The 26,173-nt window shown below is 33.3% G+C and overlaps 1 protein-coding gene across 1 annotated transcript; it reads left to right on the top strand.

Moving 5' to 3' along the window:
* Nucleotides 1–895: 895 nt before the first annotated feature.
* LOC149072613 (selenoprotein N-like) lies at nt 896–25,933 on the top strand. The gene is made up of 8 exons (XM_089246529.1): nt 896–1,324; nt 3,610–3,714; nt 8,501–8,838; nt 12,677–12,828; nt 13,735–13,937; nt 14,941–15,150; nt 17,410–17,579; nt 21,076–25,933. Exons 1-8 carry the CDS (start codon nt 1,049–1,051, stop codon nt 21,158–21,160), a joined length of 1,539 nt encoding a protein of 512 aa, XP_089102655.1. The 5' UTR covers nt 896–1,048; the 3' UTR covers nt 21,161–25,933.
* The last annotated feature ends 240 nt before the right edge of the window (nt 25,934–26,173 follow it).

Genomic DNA, 26,173 nt, shown 5'->3' with positions numbered 1-26,173 from the left:
GCTAAATAAAATCCAACACCTCAGCCTGCGTCCTCACAATGTACGGCAAATACATCTGAAAACTGTGTTTCGGTTTCAGAATTTCTAGTTTAGTCCCAATTTACCATTGAATCCTTACTTTCACTAAGTTTGACTTAAATATTTATGTTCAAAACTTTATAAGAAGAACAATGTTGATGTGAAATCGGTTTTTCTACAGAAATGAAATATGTGGAAATTTTTGTATTGATACTTGCGGTACACTTGAGAACTTACAGAAAAGGGGTGAGTGAACAAAGTAATGAATTACAATCCACTAATTCCAGCTGGCTGAATTAATCACTTTTATTCAGATTAGAATTTCAGTTTGATAATTGTCATAGGCTCAATTATAGAGTTAGAATTTTTTGAATTAGGCCGGTATTACACTATAAAAGTTTGATAAAAGTCCTATTATAAAACTTGAAAAATGCAGCTAATAAGGTCAACGATTGCATTTTCTAGAATGTAACCAATAACCTTATTGGTTAGATTTTTCAAGTTTTATAAAATGGATTTTATCAAACTTTTATAGTATAATACCGGCCTTAGTCATATTTAATATCAATTAATCATATTTAATATCAAACCATGAAGCCGAAACAAACACAAATGAATAATAAATCAGAAAAAATAATAACTAGGATAATTTTATTTTCAAAAAACCAGATGAAATGATCGAAACATCAATCACAATCTTTCAACAAGGCGGGGACACTGAGCTATAAGGGGCGGGGACAACGAGATATCGTTCACCCTTCACCTTGACTTTATTATACAGGGCTTTCATCTCCCAAGACTATTTCCTGTACAGTTTAACTGACGTTTGATTGTTGAGAATCTCCGCACACCACGCCCCCACATACAGCTTGTTTTCGTTGTACATCCGCGCAGGGCTATGTTGCCCTCTGACCTATCACGTAATCCACGTGCATTGTGCTTTAACATTTGTAAACAACACGTTATAGTTTTGACATTTGTAAAAATTTATTCAATTTTCTCGAACAAGTATTTATAATTAGCTAAAAAAATGCCGACAAATATTTTTTGCGCTGTATTTATAGCAATTTTATGCGCTTTTATTGGGGAGTATTTTTTGAGTGTAAATATACAGGATTCTTCATTTCATATGTGTGGAGACTTGAAAAACTTTGATTCCCATCAAGCTGTGGAAGATATACACCCATTCTTTGAGAGACTTGACACTAACAAAGATGGTGCTTTGAGTTTTGATGAATTTAAGAAACTAGAGGAAATTGTTATATTTTTAGAGAAAATGGATGACGAAAAGTTCTTACACTCTGAAGTAATTTTTTTCTTAATTTATTCTATTTAATAGTTTAAAAAAATTACCATTAGGAGTCGTAGCTAAAATTTATTTAATGTGAATTAGTGACATGTGTAAATTAGGAGTACATAAAACAAGTAGAATATTTTTAATAATTTATTTTAAGCTTATGAAAGCTTTTATTATGATGCTGTCGATTATTTTGAATTGCTCAATTTTTTAATGAAAGTATTCAAGCCTTTTAATGAAAGGTTCTTTGATGACTTTTTAAATTCATTAAAAGATATAGTGCATCAGAAAGTTAAATTACAGTCCAAAGTTTCTGACAGATGATACTTTTATGATACAATAATGCACACAATACCCTCATATGCTGATTATCCAGTCATAAAATTTATTGAAAGCACTTAGTAAATTTGTTTTCGATATACTCTATTACAAAATCATGTAGATAACTTTTTTACTTGTAAATTTCTATTAAGGCGCATGCACACTGCTCATGTGACTTTTTAAGTTTGCGAGTAAGTGATGACAAGAAATGTGTCAAATTTGTAAGTCACATCTGCATATGTGTGCTATATGTTATCCTCGAGGGGGGGTTTGCTAAAATTTCTATAAATTTGTATGGCTGTCATGAAATAATGTTTCATTGTGAGAAAAGCAATATATACTAGACAAATGTAAAACTTTGGATGACCCATTGATGATAACCCCACCCGCAGTGGGTTGTCCCAAGTTGTGGCACTGCAATTGCAACTAGTTTGCATGTGAGCAGAGAAAGAAGGTAAGAAAAAAAAGCCTTTTGACTGTCGGGTAATTAATTAATATACCATTATATTAATTAATTACCCGACAGTCAAAGCAAGTGTAGAATGCAGACTTGTTGTTCTAAACATTAAAAAAGATGAATAGATAAGAAATATTAAAGGAAATCTGCACATTTATACCTCCCTTTTCCCACCTCTTCTCCTGAGGAAGGCGAGGCATTATCAGTTGAAAACTTTACCTCAACTTACGTCATTAGTCTTGAAATGAACTACAAACATAATTCTGGTATCACTGTACTAATCTTGAGTATGAAAACATTATTTTTAGATAACCCCTTTGCATCCACAAGTGGAATAATCTAAAAATTATTTTTGTTCCTTATCACCAAGCTCAAAATAGTCCTCCAACCTCAAAAATGATTGTTATTTTATTACAGAAAGGGGAATAATCTGCTTGCGGCAATCGCTGTTGTGTGCTAAATGTGAAACAATCTAGAATTGATTCTGAAATTAAAGAAAATACTTGGAGCATATAATTTGGCTGGGTTCTATTAATTCAAATAAGTTCACATACTGTAGTTTGTCTTTTTCTTCATGTAATTTTTCCACAGTCTAAACAATCAAAATTGCACTGGTACGTAAAAACGAGTTTCATTATCTATGGATTTTGATACAATCAGGAGTGAGTAGAGCATATCGGATTCATGAAGTGATTAACAGATGTAGTGTCATGATAAGAGTGTTGGTTGAAACAATAGTTGAATACATATCAGAAAGATGAAACGGGGCTTCAACCAGAAACAATGATTTACTCTATCACCCTGGGCAGGCAGATATCTATTGGCAGCCTCTCTTCGTAATTTCAAATAAGCAAAAGTAAACTTTGCTTCCTTCCCGATCCAGCCATCAGGCTCCTCTGCCTCCTGGTTGCCCTGAGATGAAATATGTATCTATAGAGTCTTAATCAATTTATGCAGGGTATTTAAAAAAAACATAACCAAAATAAAAGGGCAAATCAGGCATACGATAACAATCAAAAATCACATAGAAACATAGGTGCACAAACGCTATCCGGAGCCACTACAGAGCTGTTGCATCACACACTTGTAAATACACCTAATTGTGCCATACATCTGGTATTTTTGAGAATGTGGCAGTCTATGCAGTGTCGATATAATGCGTGTGTCAGTGCATCCAACAAAAACTTAGAGCATCTGCTGTAGTGCATAGGTGGAGATAGACTTGAAAGTCTGGGGAGGGGCACGATGACAATTCATATATATATGAATTATGTGTGTATATACACATATATATATTAGATCAGTCCACTATACCTTTGATGCTGTAGTGTTGAAGGATTCTTCTTCATCCTTGGGTAACATATTATTTTAAATGATGTCTGCTGCTTCCAGATGGCATTTGCGCACCTATGTTCTTTTTAATTTTGAATTGTTAACGAATGCCTGAATTGCCCTTTGATTTTTGCAATGTATTTTTGAAACACATTATATATATATTTTTTAATCATGGTTCCAGGATTTTGAAGAATATTATGTTCCTGGAGATAGCAATATTACGCTGCAAGCCCTTTTCACACCGTTAGACTTGAAGAGCATGACAAAACAAATTGAAGCAAGAAATGTATGTATAAATATATTTTTTTGTATTGTTAAAATTTTTGTTATATCCAATGATTTATTTAGTTCAGTGTTTTAAGTAAAAGAATAGGACTGAGAGAGCAAGAGAGATATATACAGTGATACCCTCGGTTTATGTCAATAATCCGTTCAGAAACAATCAACAGAATCTGAAACCGATGAAAACCGAGGCAATTATTTCCATATGAATCAATGTAAATCCAATTAATTCATATTAAAAACTCTAAAATAAATATGAAAGACTGATGCAAAGAATAGATGAATATTTAATATGGGATTTACATTTTTATACCTTTGTGAAGACTTCTTGACATATGGGGAAGACGGCGAGGAGGGGGACATAGACAGAGATAGACTTGGAAGTCTGGGGGGGGGGAGCAGGGTCATCATGATGTCAGTTCATATGTACATTAGATCAGTTGACTCCACCTTTGATGCTGGGTGGGGGGGGGCAATGCCCCTGTATCTCCACCCATGGGGAGAGAGAGGTGCAGATAATATTGTTTGGAAGGGGAATTCCTCCTTAAGACTTTAGGCATCAAGGCACTATCTGGGGTTACTTCCCTACTTGGTCTTTTGGCACTAGGACCTACTGAACCAAACACCAACTCTGGCCATATCGCTATATTGCAATGGACTGCCATTAGTGAGATGGGTTGGAAGTGAAGGCGCTGTCTATCGGTGGTCGCCTCGAGTTTGTTAGGGAAAATATGTTATCTATATATAGGGCACCACCCTTGGGTTCGAACCCGGGACCCTGACAACAACCTTCACGATGGTAGACAAACATCTTACCACCATGCCACACGGGCACTGGCACTAGGACCAGCTTCAGAGTCACTGGACCCATGTCATACAAGAAAGCTGTCCAAAGGGGTTCTGTTTCTTTAAGATTTGCCTAAAATGAGGCAAGACATTATCATTAAACAAGTTGCAGCCTTCCTCTTCAAAGGGCTGCCTGCTCTGGAAACTGAAAGTATTTGCTAGAACTGATTCACAATAACATGTAATTTAGTTGATTATTTGAATTCACTTGGGAAGTGGAGAGAACCATGGCTCCCCCAAATTTGGGGCTGACAAGGGCACCAGCCCGGGAGCCCAGTTTTTCACCTTAAAAATTCACTATGCAGGACCCATGAAAAGTCTGGTCTGGGGTTGGGTTCTGCTGCAGCATGTGGAAGGCCATAGCGGGGGAATACAGGGAATATCTTCCAGAAAAAATCTTGCATTACCAACCTTAAAAAAATTATAAATTTTTAAAAAGAAGGAATTTAATAGATATTTAATAGATATTATATAGATATTTTCTCTTCAATTTTTTTTCAAGCATCTACTTCTTACCCAGAGAAAAGCAAGGGTCCGCTTTGTCCCTTTTTGCCCCTTCTCTGCGTGCACTTCTGGAGCAATGGTTTCATTTGAAGTGATATTTTTAAGTTTTGAAGTCAAACAGTGCCGAGTAGAGCAGTGTTTCCTGAAGAGATGTGCCATGAGATAGGTATATACAGTATTTCTTAGGTAAAATTCAGTGGTAGCTCCTAGCAGGAAATTTTTTTAAGGATTGGGGGGGATTGCTATATCAAATGTATTCATTGTTATAGGTACAGGTAGTCAATTTTCAAAAATAGGATTTTTGTAATTAATTTCTTTAATAACATTCTTGTTCTAATTTATTAGATAATTTGTGATAAATTATTGGTACATCACATCTATATCCACAAAAACGCGAAGCACAAAATCACGTCTATTTTTAGTCATCTGAATGTTATATACAGTATTTTTTATATTTTCCTGGAACACAAATGTAATGCAGGAAACAGTTTTGCATAATGAATGATTGACTGTTCATACACTGCAGTAAAACTTTAATTTTTTGCGTGTTTTTAGTTTTTTGTCATCCACACTCAGGGCCGGACTTAGGCAGGTGTGAAGGGTGCGGCCGCACCGGGCCGCAAAAGGGGATAAAAATGTTTTGATTACATTTTGACTTAAACTTCTTAGCAAAGCAATAGCTTAAAATTCAGTCCAAGATAGAGAATCTCTAAAGTTAAGGGCATGGGTAGATAATCGGTTTTCTAGCCCTGAGAGCCCCAAATCTTCGAGCGCCTGGAGGCCCAATTGCAATTTTTTTCACTGGGAAGCGGACACTTTTGTCCATATTTATTGCCAAATGGCATTTTTTATGACTACGAAGGAGTTTTACAGTCGTTCTCGGACACCAGAGTACCCATGGACACCCTGGGGTATTGGAAAACCCCTGTGTGTTCATAGGGGCCGCAAATTTTTTTTGCATCGGGCTGCAAAATATTTAAGCCTATCCCTGTCCACACTCAATTACATTAAATTATCATTTAGATGTTTCAGGCATTAAACTGATGGCTCTAGGAAAGCAGGGGATTCCTCGCCTTTGTGTATTCCAATTAAGGGAAGTTTCCTGAAGGTTTTAGTATAAACATACCCCCCCCCCTCCTCGTTGGGGATCTACAGGTTAAACCGAGGTCTAATTATTTTTGCTGATTTTTCATACGATAAATATATTTGAAAGATGCCCTTAAAAATTCTTTCCCACATCCTGAAGCCGGGCCCTCGAGTTTCAATTTTTGGCAAGCCCAAGGCCAGGTTTTTATATGAGCAGCTCTGAAACAAATTTATAGTGTAAAAAAAGAAAAAACTGCATAGGAGTTCTCCCAGGGCTGGAGTCCTGTTAGCCCCTACCCTCTTCCCACGGAGAGGCAAGGATTTTTTGATACTCACTCTAAAAGTATCCTTGCGCATGATCGCATGAGAATGAACATTTTTTTTTGGGTTGATATTTTGGTGATTTCAGGAGGAGAGAGGGGGTCAGGGAGTTTTGATGAGGAAGCAATTCACTTATTATTTTATTATGGGCGTATTCATATAATTCATTCTTTGTGGGGGTATCTGCAACCACCACAAAGGGTCCGTGGAATACAGAAGTACGAACCCCCATTTCTCAAACCAATAGAAATCTCGTTGTTCTTCCATTCTTGTAGCTTTCCATTTTGTTGTTTGTGAAAGAAGACACAGACAAAATTCCTAATCCCAAAGGGAAATGTTATGTTCTTTCATTTTCAAACATGATTAGCAATTTTCTTACTGCTTCTTCCCGTCCCACTATCATCTGTGCATGGCTGTCTTTTATTTATCGGAACTTGCCAGCATACCAAATAAAGCCTGACGTTGCCTTCCAGGCATTTTGAACCATCCCACTCAAAAATGATGAATGTCAGCATTCGTTATATAGCTAAAAAAAAGAACGACCTACCCTAGGCAAATTTCCCAAACCTCTTTTGCACTTTAGAAAAAAATGTTTAGACTGTGAAACTCAAACTATATTGGATTGACCATTCTCGAAGAAAACTAATTTTTGATTCATTTTGGTATTTAGGTGCAATAGCCAAGGTCGATAAGATACTTACCTAAATTACCAAAGGATGTTTAGGGGTGTCACGAGTTCGGTACTCGATTTGTCTGTGTCAGAAACTTACAGTGCACCAAACTTAGTGCACCAGCCTCTCGGTGAATATAAAAAAAATAATCTGCCGTTTGGAATCAACTATAAATTGTAGGTCCCGTGTAATTAGCCCTCGTGTGCAGAAAATGACCGTGGTGCGACAAAAATGATCAATGATACATTTTATTTAAAATTTCTGCTAATTTTTGGAGTCACTTTACTGATGCGCCAAAGGGACACTTGGCGGTCTTGCATGGATGAAAATTTTGTTTCTTGGTTCACCCAACCCTGCCATAATATACAGCAGCAGTTCTCAACCTTTCTTGTCTCATGGCGCTCTTTTTAGTACATTATTTCCATGGCGGACCCAGCACACAACCTGTGGCTTCAAATTTTTGTGACTGTGGAACACATCATAGGTCCTTCACCATCTCGCATACCATACATAAGTTGTATGCCTGCAATGCCACACTCACACTTTCCTCATTCTTTTAATAAATTTTAACTAAGGGCTTTCTTGATTAAGAATAACATTTCCATACATACAGTGTATTGGCAAGACTGAACAATTTCCCTCGTCTACTTCAAGAATGCTGTTCCCAGCCAGAGCCTCACTTTTTAAACTATCCGCGATATCTGCAACCTGACAGTGCCATTGTTAGTCAAAAAACAAACCAATCTCACATTTTTTAAATATTTTTTGACAATAAATCCAGCTTTATAGCCACCCTCTCTGTGCAAACAATATTTTTAGCTTTATTAGTTCATGAATTATTGAACGTTAAAGTTTTTTGTGACTTTTGGATTGCCCAGTATTTTTTTTACAGATATTAAATTAGGGCATGTAGCTAGAGAATATTCCAGTGCAATATATTACAGCATCTGATTGAGAGTTTTCAAAAATTATTGTATTTGCTTCATTTAAATACCTTTACATTCACCACGTTAATTATTGCACAAATAGCTTGAATGCAGCAACCTAAAATTCTAATTTTAAGTAACATTGTATGAATAAACAGTCTACACACACGCACACACTTGTTATAATGACCCCATATTGTTGGGACTATTCCATCACAATGGTAAGTTCCAAATGTTTTCATATAATGACTATCTTATATGTATATCCTCTTTGATATAATGACCACCCGATATAACATAATTTTTTCATGGAAGGATGGGGTGTTATTATAATTTGCATCGACTGTAATAATATATAATCATATAATAATGTCACAACTATAATTTGAATTCCAGTTTATCTATATATTATAATGAAAAATACTTTTTATTTCAGCCTTCGGAATTGAAAAATTTTGATGGTCTTCTATCATGGAAGACAGCAAACATAAATACAAAGAACTTCAGCAATAAAGCTTTTGCTATTTTGATGCCTCAGTTGTCTCATCCGATTTTCCCTGGTTATTACTGGCAGATCATAAAAGGGAAAACATTGGATGAAAGAACAAAACACAAAGTGTATTATCCAAAGTCTTTCCCAAAAGAATTCCGTCCACTCCACTACATGCTAAAAATGTTTCACCCAAGGCCATTTTTATGGACTCGGTTTGGACCACAAGGAACTGTTGGAGTGTTGAAGGCTGTTGGAGAGTCTTTCTATGACATAGTTTTCAGGTTATTTCTTATTATCTCTCCTTGCATCTAAATTTACATTATTGTTCATTAGTTTCAATACATTTCTATTTTTGAATTTTTAGAAAATATTTGAAGAAACATTGGTGACTGTGGGAGAAAACATATTCATAAACTCAATTTTTGAGTGCATCTAGTCCTGCTTTCATTACAAAATAATTACATAATTTCTACAGTCAAGAAACACATTTAAGATCATTACCTTGCTGTGGAGTTAACCCACCTCTTATTAAATGGGAGAGTTCAGCTGAGATTTTGTGACAGCTCTTGTTCATAATTCCTTCATTTTTAAGAAGTCACCAACAGCAACATCTCAAAAACATCTAAAACAAAAAATATTTACTAATTCATTTAGAAAAAAATGGGAAAAGGTAAATATTATTTAAATCATGGTTCCGATCAAATATTATTCAATTTATGTTCAGCTATTTGAAAGGGAATATGTTAAGAACACATAACATTGTCTTATAAGACAACCACAAATACATTTATGGGCATTGCATAATATTTTATCATGTATATATATATTTTTTATAATTTTTGTGATTGCATTTTTAATTTGGTTGCTGTATTTTAGTAATATATGACATCCATACTTGTTATGGGCATATTTTTCTCAGCCACCTCGTTGGGCATTTTGCCTGTTGTGGCCTTGTATTTGTATAACCCTTTAAGCAGCAATGACAAAATATCTCGCCTCCATAAAAAAAAAAAGGAATAAATAAAGTTTATTGAGAAAGAAAAAAAAAGAGAAAAGAAAAATACAATATATATACATGCAATATTCTACTCAAGGGATCGCTTGATCCATCCAGAATATACAAACAAATATTTATGTGGTGGCAAACACTTTCATATAATAGCAAGTACAAACAAGATATGCAAACAGACACAAATATTACAGAGACCTTGGTGTGACAGCACTGTATGCAGGGGGCCAAGAAGTACCTTCCTATTGTAGTAAAAGATTAATATAATTATTAATTAGTTTTTTAAAAGCTCTTAATTCTTTTTCATATTTTATTCCATTTGGCAGATTATTAAAATATAATGGTGTCAAATATATTTGAATTGCTTTTGGCTTAATGTTTTTTTAGGTTGTATAATATTATATTGAAAACCTTGACGAAGACATGTGTTTGTTAGGCATTGCCTGATTTCAAACCAAGTAGGATTTTTATAAATAAACATTCAACTTCGGTATACATGGCCCCCACATCTTAGAGCAAGGCCCCTAGGCTGGGATATTTTGTGGGGCCCCCAGTCAGACTTTTCAGGGGCTCTTCTGTAGTTAATTTATAGCGTGAAAAAGTCAAAATAATTAGAATTGTCCCAGGCCCCCAAGGCTAGATCCCTGTCAGCCCCTCCCATGTGGGGGCCATGTCGGTATATGTATAGTTTTTCAATATTAAATCTATAGTCTGATTTATTTATAATTATAGGCAGATAGTGTAGGGTTGCGAGAGGAAATAATATTTAGTTTTTTTCAGAGAACTTATTAAAATATTCAAGTTGGACTCGTAATCACCTCCCCAAACACATATGGCATACTGAATAAGTGAATAGAACCAAGCAAAATAAAGTGTATGAATAAATTGAGGAGAGAGATAATATTTTTCAAGCAATATAAATGAACATTCATGTATTTTATTTTGTTACTAAGCGCAGTTGCATGAGAGTTCCATTTCAAATTTTTGTTTACAGTGACTCCTAAATATCTAAACTCCTGTGTTTCCAAGACAATCGAGCAGAAACATTGGTCACCAGAACATCCCAACTCATGGCATCAAATTATAAATGTTTCAATATTTCTATTATATAATTGAAAATTTATATATTTAGTTTTTTTGAGATTCAAGGTTAACTTATTACGCCTCAACCAAGTGTTATTTTTATTAAATCTTCAGTATCAGATTTCAACATGGTATTTGTTTGTTCTGACAAAACAATAACTGATTTTTCGAAAAAAAATGAAAATGATTTAAAAATTTATAATTTTGTGCTTCATTATTTTTTTCAAAATTTTCAAAAAAACGGGCAAAATAGATATTGAACGATAGTTTTTGAAATTGTTGACATTACCAGATTTATGAATGGGTATGACAAGAACACGTTTTAATTTATCAGTAAAAACTCCACTGAGAATTGAAGAGTTTATGATATGGGTAATAAACTTTAAATGGTATTTACTCACAGTTTTTAGCATTTTTTGGCATGATTTCATCATAACCGACCACTTTATTATTTCAAGTTTATTTATTAAATTTTTTATATTCCTTTCCTCTATCTCAGTAACGACTATAGAATTACACTGTTTTGGTGCTAAAAACTCTATTTCATCTATTAACTCAGAATCTTCAGTTATTGCAGAATTAATAAAAAATTTCATTTCATTTATTCATTTCATCTACTAATTATACAAATACAAATACAAATACAACGCCACAACAGGCAAATTGCCCAACGAGGTGGCTGACTTAAGAACATCATGGATCCCCGAGCCCCTACCTACTACTGCTACACCACACATGCACACCCCCCCCCCCCCCGCGGAACCCCCCAACGAATAGGTACATGCGGGAATGTGCGTGTACGTGTAGTGCAACCTGACGTAAAGTTTGTTTCTGTGTAATGCTTGTTATGTGTAGTGCTGTCATCTGCCCCCAGTTTTACTAACTATGAGTGAAGTGTTATGGTTGAATGATTTACCGTTGTAGGACTGTTGCTCTCTGTGGCGAGACTTTTTAACGGGGAGATCGGCTCGCATTTGCACCTTGAAGTTGGGAACCACAGAAAACCAACTTCAGCCGACCACCACTGTGGGGTTCGAACCCGGATCCTCGCATCACGAGTCCGGCACTATAACCACTCGACCACCACAGCGGCAATGTTTTAGAGTCAGTATTTACTGGAAGTACAAATGTATTTATATGCCTCTTATTTTAGCATTGACAAGCCAGATATTTTGTAAAAATGATTTTTCATAGGAAAACCTTTCCCTATACCCCTTAGTTTGCACCTGCTGAAAATCTAAAGATAGCTTACTTAATTAAAAAAAGTTATGTCATTTTTTGAAGGGGGTTTAGTGATTTCTAATTGCTGCTTAATGGGTTAAGTCAAAAGTCGCTGTATTTCACAAACGCTTTTCGTTGTGATAAAATATTTTTAGTTTTCATAGTTGCACTGTGTCTTTACTAGAGTAGGCTAAGCATGAAGCAAGTCTTTCACTATATTTTTTATTGTTATCTTATAAGTTAACAGTTTCGAAAAAGAAGATTTGCATCATGTGTAAAAAAAATGTAACATGCTTCTAAAAACTATTTTAAAATTATGATATCAAATGTTTCTTTTCACATATTGAAAATGTATTGTGAACATCAAGTCGTCTTTAGCCCTTAAACTGCTTCCCTTCTTTTAGATTATTGCCTTAGTGGCCTGCTCAATCACTTTCTGATGATTTGATTTGAATTCTGTTAATATCACTGCTTTCTTGAGGTGTAGTTCTTAAAATGATGCATAGATGGTATATAAGAATACATGTTCTAGTTTTTATTTTCTTTTATTATTTACCTCCCTTTTCTCTGAGAGGTATGTTGTTGTACTGTATTACTCTTTTCTTTTTTTTTTATTCTATTAATTTATGCAATTTCTGGAGTTGAGTGTCATTTGTTTTCCATCAAAGAAAAATAGATAAATGCTAAAATAATACTGAGAATTTTTTTTGCTTGCGCAGAGGGTGATACCTATCTCCAACTATTTGCTCTCTTAGAGGGTTAAATTTAGTGATTTATATTTGTGGATATATATTTTTTGCTTTCAGGATGCATGCAGAATTTCAGCTACAAATGATTCCTTTGAATCCATTTTGGTTCACTCCTTCTCAGTTTAGTGGGAGACTTATTATTAGTAAAGATGGTAAAAAAGTTCACTATTTTCATCTTGAGGTGCCAAGTCACAGAAAGCTTAATGTTGGTATGTTTGATTTGTATGAAATAGTTTGATATTTTCGTTGCTCATGTTGATGTATGAAAATAATGTGAAGATATCTAAAATTGGAATAGTTGATTGTGTGTTTTTAAGGTAAATCACCATAAGTAATGGTGGCTAATGGTTTGTTACACTACCTGTCGGCAACTGCGCGAAACTCAAGATTTCTATCTATACATTATTCGATCAAAACGGATTAAAAACTGAATAGTTATGATTTTTTTAAATCGGCTGATTCTTTTTGAAACACCCTGTATTATAAATGTTTGCCACATTTGGCATGACATTTGAAGTTTGCCCTATGAGTTTGGAATGAACCTGTATCACACTATGCAATGTTACTTTTATCTAAACAAAATACTAGATTTGAAGATTGTCAAGAGACTGGCAAAAATCATATTAAAATAAAGAATATGATTAAATTGAAGATGCTCTTAGTTTGCTCTGTTTATGCAAAATTATCAAAATGAAAATTTTTTAAGCTTTCAAAAAGCATGTTACAAAGTTGTTTGCATTTTTATTTGAATTTGTAAAATCTGTCTACATTGAGTAAAATTCCTATTTTTTAGTTCAGCTACAGAATTTTTTTTATTGTAAAATAGAGTATCTTGAAGGCTTTTCTTTGTCACTTCAAAGTTGAGCAAATTAATCCATAAACACATTTTTAGTTTTCTTTAATAAAACCTTTACTCTTTCACAGATTTTTTACAAAGGATTGTCAGTTTTTAAAACTCTAGGAAATGATCCACATAAAAACTTTAAAAATATTTCTCATATCCAAATCCAAAATGCTCATATGATGCATTTTGTATGTATTGCCAGATATATAGACTATGTGAAATAGACCAGAAATGACTATTGTGTAATCTTTTTTACTATTATTTTGAGCAGACATGGAATGGATAATTGATCCGGCTGATGATAGCATGGAAGTTGACATTGGTTTTATTCCTGAAATGGGACTTAAAACTGTTGGCCAACAAAGTGTAGATATTGTTCTCGAAGAACTGTATCATGAAGATGAGAATGATGTTTCCATATCCATGGAAAAGGCAAATGAGATTATTGAAAGAGTTTTCTTTCCTTTCAAGCAGGTGATAATTTAAATAACATGCTTTTTATTAACTAGCTGCATTTTCAGAACTCATTTTACTAGTTATTGTTACCAGTTCTAAGAGAATTTTCAAACCCCTGATTAAGTTGTGATGAAATTTATTTGCTGTATTCCTCAGACTAAGCACTACACTGATTACATTTCTGAAACATGATTTTAAGGGCTTACCATACTTATGGTTATGTACGCACAATATTAATTGTTGTTTTTTTTTCAACCCCTTCCTGGCTTATCACAAGCTGAGCTTGAGCAGAAAAATTTTATATTATTTAATTTGTCTTTCTTGCATTGTTTTGTTACCATATCCACCAACTTTCTGATGATAAATATAAAAAAGAAATATTGACTGCTGCTGTTCACCAGTCTAATTATTGTCTGGCCCTAATATGCAGAAAATGACCATGTTGCAATAAAAATAATTGAATTGACCTCTAACATAACCAATATGTTTAATATCGATTGTCACTTTGGTGTGTGTTCTCAATACAAATCTTCAATTTTCAACAAATCTAGGAAATAGAAATAGCAGGATCTCACACCATATAAGCCTATCCGAGTCCATCTTTGATAAATGAAAAAGTCGTCAGTTAGCTCACCATTTAAATTTGGTCCGTAACCTCTTCTGTAACTAGTAAAAGAACCAATCTCTCACAATTCACTTGAGTCAGAGACAATTATTTCATTGTTGTGAACAGTGACAGTTTATGCAAATATGATTATAACACTATAACTATCATGCTTTGTCATTTACCCTTTTCCCCCAGGCAAATGCTGGGTATTTCTACTAGTAATATAATAATATGTAATATATAGTCTATCCATAGCCTAAATCAGCTTCATAGATAGCGTTTACTCATTATTATTTGAATGTTTCAACTGTGATATGTTTAGTTAGTTCCTTTTGCATATTTTTGAAGACATTAAAAATGTGTTTACAAATAATATAACTCGTTCTATAATATTTCAATTTGCCATAATTGCAGGTTAAATATCATAATATTTCTGAAGGAGTAGCAGAAGCTAAAGCACAACGAAAGTTGCTTCATGGACTGGTTCTATGGGGTTCATTAGATGATCAGTCTTGCTGAGGTTCAGGGCGGACTTTGCGAGATGATGCCCTTGCAAGTCCGCCAGTGATAGAGCTACTTGAAAAGTTCTTTGTGAGCTTTTGGGCATTGGAGTCAGAATTAAAGGTGAAAAAACATATATACTTTTTCCCCTTTATATTGACTGTTTTATATTGTCATTATACACCAAAGGTCTTCAACCTTTTTTCAGTCGCAAGCACTGCCTGTACACATCATCAAAAAAGAGCACCCTTACTGTAAGTTTGACGTATGCAAATGTGTGAAATCAGGATGGTTTCAATCCTTGAATGCAATTTGTACAAGGTGTTTCATTGAATGTTAATCAAGTACTCGCGAGCACGAAATCGGATGCAATTATTGAGCATGCTGAGTACTTCAGGGAGTACTGGGTTGAAGATGCCTGTTATATAGGGTGGTCTAAATGTTTGGACCTGTTTTGAAAAAAATATTTGAGAAAAGCCATTAAAGGTAGAGACAAATGGTTTAAAGCATTTGAAAGAGAAGGTATCAAAGTTTTTTTTTACTTCCATTCTTTGTAACAAGCATGTAAGCCATTTTCCTCTATCTTTAACAGTTTTTTTTAAATATACAGTCAAACCTGCCTGTCTAAGACGGACACTGTATGAGATGGAAACCTGTCTTAAACGGAACAAATAAATTGTCTTGTGAATAATTAATGCTTTTTCAATAATAGGAAACCTCTTTAAGGCAGAAACTGTCTAATGTGGAAACATAAGACGTATTTAGTCTATTTGTAGGACACAAAGCCTGCTAAAACATAAAAGAATTTTTGGCCAAGTGTAAGTTTTTGTCCTTTGGATGGGAGGAAAGTTAAGTTGTTCTGATCTCCCTTTTGTTAGGTAAACTCTTTCACTTCTTGGAAGAACGATTAATGCTTATAATCTATTTGAACTGGTTCTGAGGATCAGGCTTGAGAGGAAACAGCTTCATTACTCAAAATTTAGTAAAAGCTTGTGTAGCATTTCATTTGTGATGAAAGTGGTGACTTCTGTTAGAAAACACTCCTATTTCTTGGAAAAAGTTTGATAATTTTGGGAGAGTAATATACGGGGAGACTGAATTATTGGCCATAAGTTAGCAATACTGTGTTTTGGCAAAGATTTTCATTCAGTGTAGAGCTGGCCACCAGCCGCAAGAAACAAGTATTGAATTTGAACACAAAAATGTTACAGAATGGTGTGTATAATCTTTCTTTCACAAACGTTATTGATTGTTGATCTCATTGTCACTTTTTTTTAAAAAAGGTATGAAATTTTTATTTTAAATACAGTGAAACCTCGCCACAACGATACTCGATAAAAGGATATCCTTTACTACGATAAATCCCTCTACAACGATATTTTTAGGAGATTTTTGAAACCACTGTAACAATATTTTTTTTTATATTTTGTTCAAAATCATTTTGAATTTAATTTTAACTTTGTCAATTGTTTTCCTTTTTCTGAAGGCATCTGATTACATCAATATTTTGCACTAAAAAATCACCAAAAGCTAAAGTAAGTTATTGGTATCACTACATTCTGTGTAAGACACGAAAGCAATGCAGTAAACTTCTTTACAGGGGCAATGCATCATAATGAATTTTTATAACAAATTAATCAATTACAATTTTTTGTGGCGAATAAATACATAAGAGCACATTTTCTCTGATGGTATTAACAGTGTTGATGTAGAAAAGATGACAACAGACAACAACAGCATAAATTTGATCTCATGTAAAGATAATTTTGCTTCTTGATATAACAGTAATCCCTCTCTACAATGATGGTCCTTAAAATATTGTTATATCAAGGTTTCGCTGTATTAAAAAAATTTAATTTTTAACAAAAGTAAGTGTCCATTCTATTGCTATTTAGGAGAACTTTTATATTGAAGTTTCGCTATTAGCTCATTAAATATGAAATTTCAAATGTATAGTTATTTAAAACAGCAAACATGAACAAATTCAAAACAATACTATGCATGTCTCTGTTTAACACTCGTTGGTTTATAGAAGTTTGGGTGATGTTCCGAAAACTTAAGTTTCATAAATGATAGAAATAAATCACTGCATATATTTTTATGTGCACCTCTATAAAATGGAAATCTATCTGAAACAGAAAATAATTTCAGTCTATTGACCTTCCCTTTTATACAGGTTTCACTGTATATATATTTTTTCAAAACAGCTCCAGATTTCTGGACTACCCTGTATTTTTAATATTGTAAATTTACAAAAAACTTTTTTTCAGTTGATTTTTTACATTCAAATCTGTTTTTTTTTCTATTTAATTTGCATAGCTTATATAAAAACTTTTTTTCATAATTTCTGTCAAAGCAATTGTTTTTTCCAATTTTTTTTAGGATATTCTTGAACACGAGACCAGTATACAGGTCAAAAATGTGGTGCAAGAGTGTTCAAAATTCTACTCATTTCCAATAGTCATCTTTATATTTCACTATAATGGAATGCTGCTGCATTATGAAAATGCTAATTCCCTTCTAGAAGCAGAGGATATTCCCATATTTTCAGGGTAAATTTTAGTATTTTGTTGATATATCGTATAATACATTGTTATTGATTTTGTTCCAAAGGTTTTGTTAATAAGCATTTAGTCAGAATCACTGAAAAATGTGTAGGGATATTTTTCAAATACATTTTTTGTAAATAAATTTAATGTTTAAATGAAACAAAGGGCAGTGCTTTTCACAATTTTGCTACTGGCTACTCCTTGTTCCTAGTCAGCATTTATTTGTGCCCTTCCCTCAAAACCGCCTGAAATGAATCAATTTAAAGCATTGAACAGGCACCACATATCAATATTGCCAGTTTATCCCTGACAAAGATACGTGATCCTCCAAGGAGCAGGAATGCTCGCTGTGAGAACCACTGCAATAGGAGATTGGCAACTAGAACACCTATGCAACTGGTTGAATGGTAACTTCATGCCCTAGTCTCCTCGCTACTCCAATTCTGAGATAATTCTTTATATTTCTAGTGTGCTTTTCATATATAGATGGTACACCCTCCCCTCTCACTTTTTGTGTACACAACTGTTCATTTTTCAGTTAGTTCACACATTGTTTATCATTGTACTCCAGAAATAAATAATTATCAGAAAATAGGTGATAACAGTTTCCGCTTCGCTTTTACCTCTCCCCAAGTGCCAACGTTCCATTTATGGAACCTCATGAAAAACAAAGAAAAATTTTTTTTCTTAAAATTTCAAAGTTTATCTATGTATAGACATGTAAAATGACCTCGAATTCCAAATTTCAAAACAATAAGTGACTTTGTTCATTTGTGGGCCTTTAACTCTATAGCGCCCAGATCGGCCGTAGCCGGCCGAGTAGGTTAATGCCCATAACCGCCTCAAGTCGGCCCAGATATGGGTATGTTTTGGTGGGCTTTTGTCACCAACGGGAAAGAAGATAAAAGCTCTTGTCAGAGGCGGGAACGGAAAAGACATCTGCAACGCCCTATCAATGGGATTTTAAAAGCTGATGTACTAGAATATTCCTTAGGGTACTCAATGCATTTTACAAAGAGATAATACTGTGAGGGAAGGGGTGTTTTCAGTAGACAAATTATCTCCGAAAATCCATTGTAATGAAAGGGTGAACGTGAATGCAAAGAGTAGCATGCATATAAACTCATGGAGAAAGGGGGAGGGGAAGTATTCGAAATTTGGACGAGTCCACTTCGAACACAAAAAACTTGGTATTTTCACGAACCTCCCAGGTCTTCTATCTGGGCATTAAAGAGTTAGCTTTCGCTACATAAGTACGAAACATGAAAGTTTGATGATGAAACTTTAGAAACATCAGAACAATTGCAAAAGACACGGGGGGTTCAAAATTAAAATCATTGACTAAATAAGAAGAAAACTCTTGAAACCTCTTGAACGGCATGAGGAACCACATTAGTAAACATTACAGAGAGGCATTACAAAGAAAGTGTAGTCATATCCTACGATCCAATACTTTCACTAAAGATCAAACCGATTCTCAAAAAGTTTAACCTTACAACCATAAATGTGCCTACTAAAAACCTAGGTTTCATGCCCCCCTAAAGATGCTATACCATAAAATAAACAATGGGCATTTTTATTAAATTCCATGTGGTGATTGCCCTCTTGGTTATATAGAACAGACACAATGAGACCCATAAAAGCAAGATTAAATGAACACGCTCGCTGTGTTAAGAATCAAGAATGTGGAAAATCTACCATCCCCACTCACTGTTGGCAAGAGGGCCATAGATTTAAATTTCAGGAAGCAAGAGTTTTTCACAAAGTCAAGTCCACAGTTGATTTTGATTTATACAGAGACACATATATTCAGGCTTCCAAAAATATATTAGTAAACAACAATAAATCTACACCACCAATCGCAATGCCATGGCTTAAATTCATTACCAGCGGGAATTACAAGAAAATTCAAATAGGCGAATTGGATAGCTCCATTCCGCAAGCGTCCAATCAGGATGCTGCATTAGTATCATACGCAGGCTCTCAGCTTTATTCTGACCACAACGTTTGAAGTGAAGAGATATATTTCTTCCCACTGAGCAACCAAGAGTTAAGATTTGGTATTCAACCCAAGTGGGATCCTCGGTCAACATGTGATTAGTGGTTAAATATGTTTTCTTCTGAAGACAGCACTCACTGTTTGTTGAAATGCATTAGGAGTTTTGTATTTTTCGTGTATTTAATTTGTATGTAATTTGCCTTATTCGTTGGTGACTTCTTAATGAATGACATATCTAAAATTCTTGACTTTGCACATTTATATTCTGCAGGAATGACTTTAATATCTGTCACCGTTTTATTGCTATCTCATTTTGAAAACCGTCAGTCGATTGTAGGACACTCTGTATATATATCAATGAAATCCATTTTGTTTATAATTAGATTTCTATTATATGTATATATACAAATAGAGTCCAAAGGAAAGTCTATATCCATTCTCTTTTATTACTAAAGGAAAGAATTCCTTGACTGTGAATATAAGATCTATCTGTAGTGAAGTGAATCTACTATAAAATATTGCAACTACCATAGTGATGAAATGAAAAAGTTATAATTTTTACTTGGTAACAAAGCAAGTAAAAACATTTATCACAAAGTATACAGTTGAATCATGTAGGATGGACACTGTGAAATAAAAACATAGCAATAGTCCATTAAATGTCAGTAGAAATCAGATTTCTCTAATTATTGCTTCAATATAGTTGTACTGCAGTGAAACAAACAAAACTTGATTAAAGACGAATACAATAGAACTGTATCAACAGTATATTGCTGAGCTTTGACTTATTCTTATGTGTTTGAAGTTAGCGAATTGCTTGCAAGAATATTGTGTTGAATAAATACATCTGCAGCCATTCATTTCCCTTAACTCTAATGGGTTAATTGAAGATGATGTCACTCCCACTGATCATACAAAAGTTTCATCAGCTGGCTGTGCAAAGATGAATGCAGGAAAGTAAATTCAACTGACTTTTGTGGGGAATCGAACCCACTTCCTCTCTCTTACCAGATAAGTGTGCTAGACTACTTTGCTACAAAGGCAACAAACGCTTCTCTCTAAGAGCTTGTGTGTGCTGAACAGGACTGTACATGGACAGTTAATCAGTTATACCTTACACAGGCCACAATTGCTATCACTACCACCAGATAGTGACTTATTCACAAACGATGTCACTCTCTGCTGATCATACAAAGTTTTCAACAGCTGGCTGATGTGAAGATTCATCATGTTGATTTTTCATAGGTGCATGATGATCTACATTATGATCCTTTTTCTTTTATCTTGCATTGTTATCTAATTAGATGACCAAACTTCTGTTTCGCCTCTAGGGGCATTGCAGTCAATTTTTAATACATCAGGTATATTTACTTTATTATAGATAGACAAAAAAAATTTATAGATGGGAACTTGTGCTGTAAACTGGAAGAATGTGTACCTTCCTTTGGATTGATACTAAAACTTATGGTATTATATTTAGATATGTTTTCATTATTTCAGATTCCAAGATCCACTCATTAAGAAATATACAGAGTTTTTGAAAAAAGGAATTGAAATGGGGAATAATCAGTCTTTTTCACTCTAGAAGAAAAAATGAATGTGAACACAGAAACACAATTCTGCAATTATATGAGCTTATATTCTGAGCTTTAAAATAATCATAAATATTATCTCAATTATGGTTGTTTTCTTTCATTTCATTTTTTACTTTTTTGTCTCTTTGTTGCTCAAAGCCATGGCTTTTTTTTTTCATTTTTCAGATAATAATTGTTTATGCACCTTCCTTTAGTTGAACTCAGTGATTTTTATAAGCTATCAATATATATTATGTATACAGAAAATATCTTTTATACACCAAATTTTCTTTTTTCTAAGTTTTCATTTCTACCTTGTATATGTTTTATTTATCTTTAAGGCGCAGTGCTTGGAGACATTTTTTCCATATACTGTACTTCTCATTTCATGCACTTACTCCAAAGTTCTAGTTACACTTGATTAGCTTATTCAAAACTGCATTGAGATGGAATTTTTAGAACATTGTTATTCACTTATCAAAGGAATATCCTTTTTTTAAAGTAACAAATAATTTGTAAGTCAAATTTTAGATACCTTTCCGCTGCATATATTATTGAACTTTTTTTTTCTCTGTTTTGCTAATGCAGCAAGAAGGATAGAACATAGAATCAAAATAAAATATGGTTCATATTTATAGCATGTGGAAATTTTTTATATGTATTTGGATATATTTGGCTCTTTGTTACAAAGATGGAAAATATATTTTATCATAGTTGAAGCTGCATTAATGGCGTCCATGAAAAGATATTGAAATGTAATTCATTGAAAGTTAAAGACTGTTACAGAGAATCTGTTACTTTTCCTAATTTAAGTTATTAGATGTTACAATATATTTGCAACATGCAGTTCCTACTTTCTCTAAGTTTATCTGAGTCACAGGTTAACCTTATATGCCAGAAAACACTGATAATGGTTATATTCTCAATTATATGTGAATGTAAAAGATTTATAACATTCTTGATAAACTTGAATTGTAGCCATATATGAACAAACTACTTGTTACCTTATTGCTATTCAATACTATGATATTATCAAGCTGTAATATCATTTGCATTTGACAACTGCTTTATAAAGATGATAGGAACTGGATGGATAGAAATAACTTTTCAAGAATTATAATAACGGTAAGCATGTGTATTGTTGAGGTCAATGGTATAGGCTTTCTTGCCACATATTTTGTTAATTTTTTTCTGATCTCATTATAATAAAGCTGAAATTCTTCCCCCTCCATGTTTTATTTATAAAAGACTTCAATACAATGACATCTCAATGTAACAATACTCTGCGAATAAAAAAAAATATATTGTTGTAGATGGATTATTGCTATATTGAGAGGCAGCAGTTTAAAAATAGACTACAGGCATTTTCAAACAAACTTGAAAAAATATCATTGTAGAAGAATTTATTGTTATATCAAGTATCATATTAAAAAAGTTTTTGATTGAATTTTTTTATAAAAACATGAAAATTGAGTTTATCATGTTCTTTACTGTACATTTAAATATCATCATAAAATAATAATAAAAGTAATTACTAATTAGTGGTCTAAATGGAAATACTGAATTCTTAATTAAATGCATTGACAGCATGTTGTTCAGGTTCAAAATGAAGGAAGAAAATATTTTTCAGTAATTCATGTTAAAAACCATGTATTGAAATCTAAAATGACAGGTAAATAGAATATTTTTTTCTTTGTGTCACATTAATTATAAGATAAAAAATATTAAAAAAATGAGAAGTCTTATTCTAGTATTCTTAGTTTGTGTATAATATATTGCAAAACACGGAGCCCTGCACAAACCAACACCATAATCAGGGCACCAATATTTGGTTTGTTTTTGTTTTTTAGCTTTAGAGCACATAACACACCTCTTACAAGAGAGCTTTCTTGTCATCTCAGTCAGCCATCATAACAGCCAAAACAAAAGCAAAACCAGCCAAAAGACTAAAAATTGATTTGAATGGATCATATAGGAAACAGTTCAACTACAAAATTACCAACAACCTTCAAATGTGATGCATAAAGGCAAGCAGGGTAACTCGTTGAACTGAAAAGTCACAAACAAGAAAAGTGAATTTTTATGTGTGTATGTGGTAGAAAGTGTCACTCTCTGACTCTTTTTTCAGCTTCTTTCCTTGATATCTCAGGCTGAGAAAAAAGCCATCTATCTCACTCTAAACCGTCCCACCCGGGGGCCATTTCCTGAAGTTAAGAGAGGCTACTAATGCCTCTACTTCAGCGCCTCACGCTACAGGGCGTGAAATAAGGAAGGCAGGGTCATGTCTCCACTGGTATAGATGGTAGCATGCTTGCCCAGTATGCAAGAGGGCCTGGGTTCGAGTCCCGGCGAAGACGTGATGACTTTTCTTTCCGAGTTCAGCTCAGCATATCAGAAAATTATTGTTTCCTTGATATCTAGTAATTGTTCCTCCAAAGGCGGAACTCATGTGTCAAGATATAACTAAGGATTAAACAACTTTTATTTGACATTTTTGTTGTTTATAGGGTCTAAGAACTTAGTCAACCGAAGTTTGGTATACACTTGTTACTTCAAAAATTTCTTATTTAAAGAAATTGATTTTTAAGTAGCATATAAAAATGTTTTTTCGACATTTCAGTTCTTTTAAAATATATTTCCAATTTTTTCTCTCTTTGTTAGAAGCACAGACCCTGTATGCCCCATCCTATATATGACTGCTTTCATTTGACAGTTTCAGTATAGGAAATTCATCTCATCAATTTCACAATTCTCAATCAAATAAAGGTAGGCTTGCACATTGAAGTATGTTGATTCATAATGGTTCACAAAACAAAAGATTGTTTTCATTAGCCAAAAAAATACTCTACAATTCAAACAAGAGAATAATTTTCTAAAAACAGCTATTTGAAGAATTTTTCTGTCTGAGACCAATAATTCCTAAACAGAGAGAAAGATGTTTTTGGAATGTCTGAAATGATGTTGGGGGGGGGGGGGGCACAATAGTACTTGCTATGCAAACCTGATTCTATTGTATACTAAGGTGTGATAGGGTTCCACTGTAATGAAATTTTCTTCCAAGAAACGAATGTTTCCACAATTATGTGAAAGAAAAGCATTCATATCAGTCATATCCTAATCAGAACATTTTCTTTTTATACATTTAAGTAAAAAAAATTAGCATCTCGAAATTAAAATGAATAGAAAAATTATGTTAAACTATCATGAACAAACACTTAATAAAACCAGAAGTTAAAGTATAAAAGTATTCAAAGTGGAAAAGAAATTTTGTTGAAAGTTAATAACAATGAGTATTCAGGAAGCTTTTCTAGAGTTTATGTTCAACATGAATATCTTCATTATCAAAGCCAATAAGGTAAGCACAGAGAAAGATATTGAAGAAACAGTAGAATATATTTTCAAGCAGTTTGACCTTCATAGTTGAATTTCACCTCTAAATTTATAAAAAAAAATTTATTTTATCAAATTTTGGCATTGAGCTCAAATATTTTTTCACGTTAATCTCGCTGTTGTTGATATAACTATAAGATATTTATTCTGAAATATATAACACAATTTATTTATATTTTTTGCTCGTTTGTATAATTTACGATCTGCTAGCACGTATATATTTGACATTTGCTATGATGTTACAAAGCGAAAATTTATGGTGTTAATGTGTTTAAATTTTAGATATGAAAACGTTGATCTTTTGTGTATGTATTGTCTTTCTCTCTGTTGTGATGTGCTGGATGTCACCTAGTGTAACAATAAATCCCATTTTATGCTCGTAACTTTTCTAATGAAATGCTAGTGCGATATGAAATTTCATGGTGTTTTCTTGTGATTTCACACTTTATATTTGTTTTTATACATGTTATCTTTAAACAAAACTCATTGAAAATTTTTTACTTTTTCCTTTATGAATAAAATTCCCATTATGAATAATTATTAATTATCAGCTGTTTATACAGTTGCAAAATGGCCGAATTCTTAGACATCAGTGCAATTTATGATGCAATGTACCAGTTTATTCTTGTCCAGTGATATAATTATGTGATATACTATATATAGAATATAAAATGTTTTTATATTTTAGAGCAATATCCCTGTGGGTTAATGTTGATATTGTATACACCACTTATTTTTTGTCATCAGCTGAAAATACCTTTGCTAAATTATTTTTTCATCGTATAGAATTGCTGATAATGTTCAAAACAAATGACATTAAAAGATCAGTGAATAAAGTTTTTGTAACTTGTCTTCCGTATGAAGAAATTTAAAGAGCTGACACTTTCTTTTTCCACCAGTGTATTTGTGCAGTCTTTTATTTTTATCATTTTCAGAATATTATCATTTTTTATGCATATGAGAAAGCCAGCACATGTTAAATGGTGAAGCCATATCATTAAACATATAGCAAGCGTGGTGGATGGCGAAAAATGTTGTTTTTCTTTTGTTTTTGGAAAATGAAAAAGTTCATATATCTACCTCTTTATTTCTTTTCATCATGTTCATCGTGTTTATTTATTTCACATCATTCTATTTGAATGGTGTAGAATGTATTTTTATTTTTGGAATTCCTTTTCTATTGATAAGCGCTAATCATTTTCATCTGCATATATATGATGTCTTGTGGGTTTTTGTGATTGTTTTTGTGTGTGTGTGTGTGTGAAGGTCAGCTCACATTCATTCATGAAGCCTTATCAGAAAATGTTTAGGAGATATGGCGGATGAGAAAATGTTGTGTAGTTGTACCTCGTTCCAACACATATTGCAATGTTATTAAAATGTTCATTTTGAAATATTTTGAGTTTTTAATCTGGTTTTCTCATTAATGAAATTCATATGCTTCATAAAATTTAGATCAGGTCAGTCCATTATTACTGAGCATCTATTTTAAGAGACCTGTTGTATATGGAATGGGCAGTATGGATTGGTGCAGTGCCATATTATATTTAAACAAAAACGGATCCTCACCGAACCATAGGCGGAGATAGACAAAGGCTACTACTTTACTAGACGTGCACCTTGTCCATATTCCT

This window comes from Pholcus phalangioides, unplaced genomic scaffold (assembly GCF_987345545.1).
Source record: "Pholcus phalangioides strain wild (caught in Gottingen) unplaced genomic scaffold, Ppha-v1.0 ptg000017l_1, whole genome shotgun sequence".
Lineage (NCBI taxonomy): Eukaryota > Metazoa > Arthropoda > Arachnida > Araneae > Pholcidae > Pholcus > Pholcus phalangioides.
Note: the sequence above shows the minus strand (reverse complement) of the source record. Positions and strands in the feature narration are given on the sequence as shown.